Here is a 9,324-nt window from a genome sequence, read left to right on the forward strand (position 1 = left end):
TCCAAAGATCTACTTTTTGGGTTGGAAACCTCATTTTAAGGTTAATGGACTCCTTTAGTTCTGATTTTGCTAAGTTCTTATTTTAGTTCTTGGAGTTTGCTAGGACTTAAAAAAAAAAAAAAAAGCTATAAAATCGCATGACGAGAATTACTTTTTGAAGTTCTATTGTCTACCTACCCCTTTAAACGGTTTTTCCCCTCCATAGACGGGATTCTTCAAGGAAAAATCAGATTGTTTTTGACAGCAGGTCCTGTGATTCGTTACACAGGTATCACCGTGATGTGGCTGTGATTTGAGGCGTTGAAATGACGTGTTCAGGGCAGGGCCGAGCTTTTTCTACCTGGATCGGTAATCACCACGAAGGAGATGTTTAGGAAGACGGAATCTTTCAGGTTTAGCTTTATTTATAGAACACTTTTAAAAAAAAAAAAATCTAAGAGAATTTAAATTAGTAAAGTTAATAGTGTTCATTTCTTTGCCATCACTGTATCGTTATGTCAGTATCAGTATAAAGGGTAAACACATCAGAAATTCTAGAATGGGAATCTGAGGCCGCATAGTATATCTAGGCTGTTTGTAGCTTTTTCATTTTCTTTTAAAGATTTTTCTCTTTTTAAATATGGGACGAGGGCTTTTAGAAAGTTTGATACTGGGACCCAGGACAGTAGTAGAACCACAATTGTGGATAAGTTATTCTTGGAGGAAAATCTCTAGATACATGGTTGGGAATTGAGTGTCTTTAACAACCTACCGTCTCACATCCTGAACGGATTGTTTGTTTTCCAGGATGAGTCCTAGGATCCCTTTTTTAAATTAAGAAAATTTAAGATGTGATTCGTGTATTTCTTTCTTCATTAAAAAAAAAACAAAAACAGGCAGTTTGAAAAAATCCTCAAATGCATAAGCTATATTGAGACTTCATTTGGCAGAACAGGGACTTAAATATTGTAGAGGCAGCACTCTCATTATAAAGTAACAAAAACGGCTGAGAAACCCTCAGATTTTGTTACCAGTTCTGGTGAAAACTCATAGACTAGAAATAACAGAGATCTACCCATGTTATTATATGCATCTATGTTTAAAAATGCATGTCCAGGTGCCTGGGATATGAGCTGAGTAGGATAAGGAGGCGTGTGTATAGCATGAGTGAGGAGTTCTGTAACCAGACCCTATTTCTGCCTTTTTTTTTTTTTTTTTTTTTTTTTTTTTTTTTTGAGGTCATGTAATTTTTAAGACCAAAAGACTCATTCAGGAAATTTGCTGGTAGATAGAAAAATAGCACATAACAACGACATGTTCTGTTGTCAGTCAGGATTCTCAGCTAACTTGCTGCCTTTACACGTAGTGCCTGCTGGGACACTGCTGTTTTTAAACCTGTTTTTTTAAAAAGTGGTGATTACTTCATTCCTTCCGTATGAAAAGTTCCCCCCCTTAGCTCATTATCACGGTGGTGGTGGTGGTGGTGGTGGTGGTGATGGTGGTGGTGGTGGTGGTGGTGATGGTGATGGTGGAGGGTTGCATGTTAGCATGAACTCTGTTTTTTAAAAAAATTGCATGTTCCCACGAGTGTTTATTACATAACAATAATTGATTGCACCGTTTAGTCAGTATGGGGATATTGATAGCGTACTCCTTGGTTCCGTAGCAGACTGCGGTCAGTCACAGGCCCTGAAAGGTAGGCATGGTATAACATGGACAAAGTGTTTAGGGAGTTGTACCATGAACTGTGAAAAGTAAGAGAGAAGCCCGGCCGATAAGGATTTAAGGCTGGAGGGCGGGAATCACTGGACGTGGGTAAGGGAAATGGGCAGGCTCGACCTTTACGAGTGTGTCATTGGGCCGGACTCTACGTGGAGCTCTGGGACTTGCATACGGTGGACCTCATGCATCGCAGGTGACTGTGCCACTAAAGTGGTCTGCTCAGCCACGTCAAAAAGGGTCTCCTCACAAGAGGAGGGAGAACAGGTCCTAGAAATCTCCTTCCCCCCCACAGTGCCTGCCCCGGTGCTCATTGGGACGTTTTCCTTGTTCATACACATGTAGGAAGAGATCTAGTGAAATAAAACGGGTCGACTTGCTCACAGCAGCCTTTTAAACAGTTATGTGTTTGATGTCAAAGCAAATTAACTCAGTATTACAGCTTCATAAGCAGGTAGAATGTGCCTTGTAAGAACTATACAGTTATAACCTTGTAGAGGGTGTCCCAAAATTCACGCAAGCAGTAATTTTGATAGGAAACACAGGTTTATAATTAAAAATTATAAATTTTGTATTGATCCATAAAGTATACAGTATAGGGTTATGGATGGAATAGCACATCGGGTAAACGGCCTCCACGGCTTTGCTGGCACAGACGCAAAGCCGTGGTCTTCATTGGTCTTCATGGTCCCTGCTCCTGGGCCATCATTGGTACTTGGTCATGCTTATCAAATGGAAGGGATTGAAATCAAAGGGCCACAGATATTAGAATCTGATTCAATAAACCAAGTAAAATTAGGCTTTTATTTGTTGTTGTTGGTGTCGTTGTTAATGCTCACACAAAATTCAAATCGTGCGTGAATTTTGGGACGCCCTATAAAAGTCATTATATCCGTTGAGTCTTGGTTCAGATTGCTTAACATTGGTACTCTGCCAAGTTGGAAATACATGACTTGCCTGACGGTTTTACTCTGCATTCATTTGCGGCCCTTAGAGACTGGCCGCCCACGACACGAACCCAGAAAATAGAGGAGGGCCCAGTTACCTGCCTGGCTTTACCACGTAGGATTTTCGCTGATTGCCAGAGTTGGAGAGGAAGCTGGGGCTGACTTTGGTGATATTGAAACCTTTGCATACACTATGCCTCATCCCCAAGACTTTATTTCTTCATGTGAAGATTTTAATAGAAGCTAAACTTCTGAAAGTGCAGCAGTTGACCATCAGCTTTTTGTGTGGCATTTCCTTAAAAAACAAACACACACACACACACACCATAATATAACTGTACGGAAGTAGTTAGCCACACCACCACCATTCGGATGCCATCTCCATAAACACTTTATCTGGAAATAGTCATTGGCTATGACTATACGTAATAATCATTTTAACGTAATCATTTCCCCAATATTTTGTATTTATTTTGGTGCTTGAAATGGAATAAAAAAACAGACAAAGAAATCATATTTTTGCCCCAAACCAAGGTGCAGAATTTGCTAAATTGATTCACACGAGAGTAAAACATTTATTTTTATGATTTCCCTCCCACTGGCTCGTCAGCTCTCTGGGAGGTCCCGTACACTTTCAAGAGAAGGAGAGCAGACAGGGTGGTGTCACGTGGGCCCTGGTGGGGCCGCCAGCCCCTTGTCTCTGTCTTGATGGACACGTCACATGTCACCGGGTGACCTGCCTTGTGCCCAGAGCACCTTGTCCCCTCCTCTTCACTGCAGTCGCCTCATCTTAGCACAGTGATGGCGAACCTACGACACGCATGTCAGAGGCGACACGCGAACTCATTTTTTTGGTTGATTTTTCTTTGTTAAATGGCATTTAAGTATATAAAACAAATATCAAAAATATAAGTCTTTGTCTTACTAGGGTTGCAAAGACCAAAAAATTTCTATAGGTGACACGGCACCAGAGTTCAGTTAGGGTTTTTCAAAATGCTGACACGCCGAGCTCAAAAGGTTCGCCATCACTGTCTTAGCCTCTTCCCCCAGCTTCTTGACAAATAACGGAGCATGCGGAGAAAAGTGCAAAAGGTGTCCTGTTTTCTGTCCCGGTCAGCCCTTCGGCTTTGACCATTAACTTCTTCTTAACACGATGCGTTTTAAGACGTGCCCTGAGCTCAGGCGCCGGGCCGGGCCCTGAGCAGGGGTGTGTGAGCTCTGCGGCTCGCCGACGCGTGGCTGACCTGCCCTGGAACTCTCGTTTGTACAGACCCAAGTCCGCGCCCTCATCGCAGCCCAGTGCCAACGGAGTCCAGGCCGAGGGACTAGACTACGACCGGCTGAAGCAGGTGGGCCCGGCAGCCGGCGTCTCGCGGCGCTTGCTGCTTTTTATTTTTTAATATATTTTATTGATTTTTTACAGAGAGGAAGGGAGAGGGATAGAGAGTCAGAAACATCGATGAGAGAGAAACATCGATCAGCTGCCTCCTGCGCGCCTCCTACTAGGGATGTGCCCGCAACCCAGGCACATGGCCTTGACCGGAATCGAACCTGGGACCCTTCAGTCCGCAGGCCGACGCTCTATCCACTGAGCCACACCGGTTTCGGCATCTCGCTGCTTTTTAAAAACTGTCCCGCGTGCGTGCGTGTGACAGACGGCGAATGTGCCCGAAAAGCAGGCGGAGCGCAGGTGTTCTCTGCACGTGAAACAGCGGCGTTGGCACGCTTTGCGCTTCTCAGATCCTCGTGCGTTGGTGCCGGGGGTTTGCGTGACGTGGCCGCAGTGGTCGGGGGGTGGGCACCCCTCTGCTATGAGATGGAAAGGGAACGGGGGCCACATACACACCTTCACGTGTGCGGTAGCCATGTTAAGTCAGTACAGAGAAACAGAGGACATTTCCAAGTCACATTTCACTGTGTGATCAGTATTTTAAAATGACTGCCCTCGCCGGTTTGGCTCAGTGGATAGAGCGTCTCTCTGTGGCCTGGAGGGTCCCAGGTTCGATTCGGGTCAAGGGCACATGTCTGGGTTGTGGGTTCGATCCCCAGCGGGGGGCGTGCAGGAGGCAGCCAATCAATGATTCTCTCTCATCACTGATGTTTCTCTCTCTCTCTCCCTCCCTCTCTTTCTCTCTCCCTCTCTCCCTCTCCCCCCCCCCTTCTTCTCTGAAATCAATAACAATAATATTTAAAACAAATAAAATAAAACTACTAATGAGTTCCTCGACATGGTGTTCTTCCTGCTACATTTCTGAAACCTAGTGCCTGTTTTACATTGAGAAAGCATCTCGTTTCAGCCCAGCCCCTTCCAGGGGCTCAGTAGCTCCGTGTGGCTGGTACCTTCCGTCTTGGACCGGGCAGGGCCAGCAGGGTCCCATCCACCTTTGTCTCCTGTGAGGGCAGCCCCTAGGGGTCCTCCGGAGGGACCCCTGGGGGTCCTGGCCATGCAGCTGGCAGCTGTGGTGATCCCTAAGCCAGCCCCATACGTCAGGCCTGATGACAGGTGTGCTAGGAGCTGGCTGTCCCCTTCACGAGTCTCCTCCTCCGCACCCCGGGGTGCCCCGCCCCGCACACCCTCCCCGCAGGCTAGACTGAAAGCTCCTGTCCTTTCTGGAGACACCCGTCAGGGGATGACAGCGGGATGGATTATTTCGGTTCTAGAAAGCATTTTGTTTCGTATCTTGCGGGGAAGCAGAGAGGTTGGGAAAGGGAGACCATGGAAACGAAACGCACCGAGGCCAGTCTCCCGGCACAGACACCGTGACCCCGGAGACTCGAACCAGGCGTCCCGTTTCGTACGTTTTTCAGGTTTTACATGAGCAAGAATCGCTTCGGCGGTAACTTACTCTCTGTCTCCCTGGTGTGTTTCTCTGCTGTTCTAGGACATCTTAGATGAAATGAGAAAAGAACTAACCAAGCTAAAAGAGGAGCTCATTGATGGTGAGTGTGTAAACAAGTCTGGTGCTCCCGCAGCGTCCTGTGTAATAAGAATAGCGAGTTTTAAGAAAATGCAAATAAAGAAACTCGCTGTTCGTTACTTGAGGGCGTAACACGATTCCTTTTCCGTCGTATCCTGCCCTTGGCTTGGCTTGTGGGCGGCGCTCTCTCCTTCTTATAACGGAGGTAAAAAATAAGGATTAGCAAGATCCCCATGTTTCAAGTGTTGAGAAGTAATGGCTGGGAAACGGGGTGATGAGTCTTCCTCTGGGTTCCCCTACTCACCCATCCCGCCCCCTTGGTTTGGAGCCCTCAGAAACGTGCCTTCACCTGGCCTCCGAAAGGGAGAGAATAAATAAATATACGCACGTGGGAATGGGTATCGTCTTTGTAATGAGAAGGCGAAAAGACCTGTTCAAGGAAGCGTGCGAGATCCGTGTGTTGTTTTATTACTGGGAGGTCGAATCGAGCACAGCCGTTCACATTTCTTCGTCTGTTGGTACCTGGCCATTTCATTTATTTTGAATCCTTTCCCTTTTCCCACCCAGCAATCAGGCAGGAACTGAGCAAGGCCAACACCGCGTAGAGAAGCAAACTGCAGAGAGAGAGGACTTAAGCCCGGAGGAGGAAAGACACACCGACCGACAGCGACGGCGACCCTCGGGCCCTCCGTTTGTGAGCCGTGAGAAGGTGATGGAGACGGTCGGAAGGGGGGGGTGCGAGGGGGGAACCAACCTACTTTGAAAGCCTTCAGACACCGTGACTCCGGCGGCCAGCTATTTCTCTCCCAGTTTGCTGCTTTACTCTGACCTTTTCAACGGGATGGAAGAGCCGTGGAACGTTCCAGAAAACGCTCCATAAGCCCGTCAGGCAAGATCGCCCGCTGCGCATTGAAATATTTTTCCGGTCAAGATCGGATCTCACATTTCCACAACCCATGGCTTAAGAATACAGAGGAGCGAGGCTTACGGAGGTTTTTTTTTGCAGAGAGCGCTGATGAAGAATTCAGCAGGTCATGCTATTGTATTGTACATGTTTCTCTCAGGTTCGTCTTCCTATCATACTTAGTCCATGAATATCGAGGTGAGCCCCGTGTACGTTTCGATCGTCCAAGGTGGGACAAAACAGAATGGCTATGTGCTTTCGAAGGGTGATATCGCTCAAGAAAGCGTCCCCCCAAAAAACGACTTTGTCCGGCTGGAGGAGTTTCAGGATGATGGGAAGTCTCTCGAGTTAGCCTTCACGCAATTTTGTAGATTTAAAACATAAAATCCGTCCCGGAATTTAAGAGATTTACATGCCTTCCTAAATTGTTACAATGCTTTACCAAATCGATGACTCCGACATCACACAAAGCAGTGGTCAAATGTAAGACGATAATATTGTAGATTTTCCTGTAGGTTTTCGACCTTTTGTAGACTTCTGCATGTGGACATTTTTATAATGTAATTAACACAACCACCACAAGATGCGCTTTTTTAAATTGCCAGACAGTAATGCATGTCACCGTTACTACTAGTGGCCTTTTCAAGGCCTGGTCCCAGGGGAAAGGAAAAAAAAACACATTTTGTAGCATCGAGGGGAGTGGGGAGGGAGGGAAGGAATAATTTTTTTATTTCAAGTTCATCTCTGCACTATCTTTTTTTTCTCGATTACCTGCATGAAAAAAAAAACACGGTGAGGACTATCTCATGACTTTCATTGGTCAATATGTACCAGAACCAAGTACGCAATCCTCGCCGTCACATCTTCAGCTATTTGTCTCTGGGCTTCGGGCGTGTCAAGGGTCTGACACGCGATTCTGCAGGTACTACACGCTCCCGACCGCAGAGCTGCTTTGGGGATTGTGTGCTGTTGAATGACGGGCGCTGACGATGGCGGCAGCAGTTAAGGTCGCGGAAAGCGTCGGGTGAGGAGTTGGGCATAATTTTCTTTTAATAAATAAAGCGAGACTCGGGTGGCGGGAACGAGGAATTAGTTCCTCTGCCTCCCAGCTGTGCGTGCACGTGTGTGTTCGTGCGGGCACACGCGTGTGGATGTAACCCACTCCCCCCCCCCCTTTTTTTTTGACATTTTGTAAGATTAAAATAGGACAGAGATCCTATCTGTTGCAATGATAGATTTTTTTTTTTTACATTTAGGAAATCAAAAATCCTCTAGGCTCTCCACCTTGATTCATGCTTGAGTTGTTATGTGCCATATTTGCTTTGACGTCTTTGGTTATCACTAAAATGTTACAGAAGGAATAATCCACCCGCTTTCTAGATTTCGTGCATCTCAGTCCGTAAGACGGGGCCTGTCCATAGCGTCGCTGGCTGGGTGCTGCCGGTTTGCAGCGTTGTCACGGCTTGAATGAGGTTTGAATGAGGGATTTTTTTTTTTTTCTTATTACAGTAGTTCTGTTTCTGTACAAACTTCCTTTTTAGGTTGATCTGTGTTAGATGAGCTACCATAGTTCAAGTGCACAGTTCTCTTACTCTGTCCGCCCTTCATTGTCATACATTCGTAGTAAAGACATTAAGGATGCCACAAGCTTACAAAGTACTGTTTTCTTAAAGGAATAGGAGGCATTTTCATCTTTATTATTGTACCTTTTGGTTATGTAAACACTCGTGATCTGAACGCTTATGTCCCCTATAAATCTGGTCGGAAGTAACTTGGGGTTTTGTTGGTTTAAGTTAAATAGTCTACGCTAGGGTAGAGGACTGTGGGGTACGAGTGGTCCAGAGGAAGATGAAAGACGACAATAAAATGCTAGATCTGACAAGGAAACTGGTTGATGCACTAAACGTTTTGTGCCTTGGTCTCATATTAACACGATGCCCGTGTCAAGCGACAGAAAGAACCAGTGTCGAGCCACCACGTCCTGCTTCCCATCCTGTCGCCTTCTCCCGGGTGGCTACGCGTGTCCTCTCCAAGGAGCGCGATGGCCTCCCTGTCCCCGTCTGCTGTCACGCGTGTTAGCACGTGTGTGAGGGATGTCAGCGATGACCGCGGGAAGCAGAAGCCGGGGTTCTGCGCCTGCCCCACACGCCGTGGGAACCACGCCATCCCCGAAGGTTCTCCGTGCTCCTGTACGTTGGATGTCTTAAGCAGTTGAGGGGGTCCTTTCTCACGGCAGGAGGGGGGCCTCCTTTCCTCAACACTGTGACCTGATCCGTGCACACCTGTACTCCACGCCCTGAGGACAGCGGACACGTCAGCTGCACACCCACTGAATGTACCCCCCTTAGCGCTGGTGCTGAACTCTCCGCACAACAGTCATCCTGGTTTCCAAGTTCGTTCTGAAAATTTCGCCAGCATCCCGCGTCCGTCGGAACTGAAGGCGACACACGAACGGATGTCGATGTCCCCTGCTTTCCGGTGTCCGTCCTGCCGCGCGTCCGGTTCTCCGCTGTGTTTGATCCTTGCTGTTTTCATTTACATTTTCCTACACGCTAACTTCGATTGTGCGATTGAAATAAAGTTGCAGTACATACGTGTTGCTCCGTTTGTGGCCCTTAGATCACCGAAGGGAAGGGAGCTGTCGGTCCTCAAAACACGTCTCCTCGAATGTGGAAAATCACTTTTTATAAAGTCCGGGTCCACGTGAGGTTTTACACATCGCGTCCCTTTTCTTGAAAGAGTTCATAAAAGTCACCGATACTAAGGAATGTGTGCGGAGGGAAAGTGGGTCGTGTATAGACCCACATTTTGTTTAGAATGATTAACGGTTGCCCGTTCCCGGGTTGTTCTTATTTTC

At 47.0% G+C, this 9,324-nt stretch overlaps 1 protein-coding gene across 5 annotated transcripts in view; it reads left to right on the plus strand.

Moving 5' to 3' along the window:
• The window catches only part of ENAH (ENAH actin regulator), a 113,507-nt gene extending 104,447 nt beyond the window's left edge, over window positions 1-9,060 (plus strand). For 4 of the 5 annotated variants that reach the window (XM_036354628.1, XM_036354629.1, XM_036354630.1 and 1 more), the window contains 3 exons: window positions 3,916-3,994; window positions 5,528-5,585; window positions 6,131-9,060. In XM_036354628.1, coding sequence (XP_036210521.1) covers window positions 3,916-3,994; window positions 5,528-5,585; window positions 6,131-6,168 — 175 coding nt within the window. In that variant the 3' untranslated portion in view covers window positions 6,169-9,060. Of the gene's footprint in view, window positions 1-205; window positions 269-3,915; window positions 3,995-5,527; window positions 5,586-6,130 lie in introns of all 5 variants that reach the window. The other variant, XM_036354625.1, reaches the window with a different exon arrangement.
• Window positions 9,061-9,324: the final 264 nt, after the last annotated feature.

This window comes from Myotis myotis, unplaced genomic scaffold, assembly GCF_014108235.1.
Source record: "Myotis myotis isolate mMyoMyo1 unplaced genomic scaffold, mMyoMyo1.p scaffold_m19_p_21, whole genome shotgun sequence".
Classification (NCBI taxonomy): Eukaryota; Metazoa; Chordata; class Mammalia; order Chiroptera; family Vespertilionidae; genus Myotis; species Myotis myotis.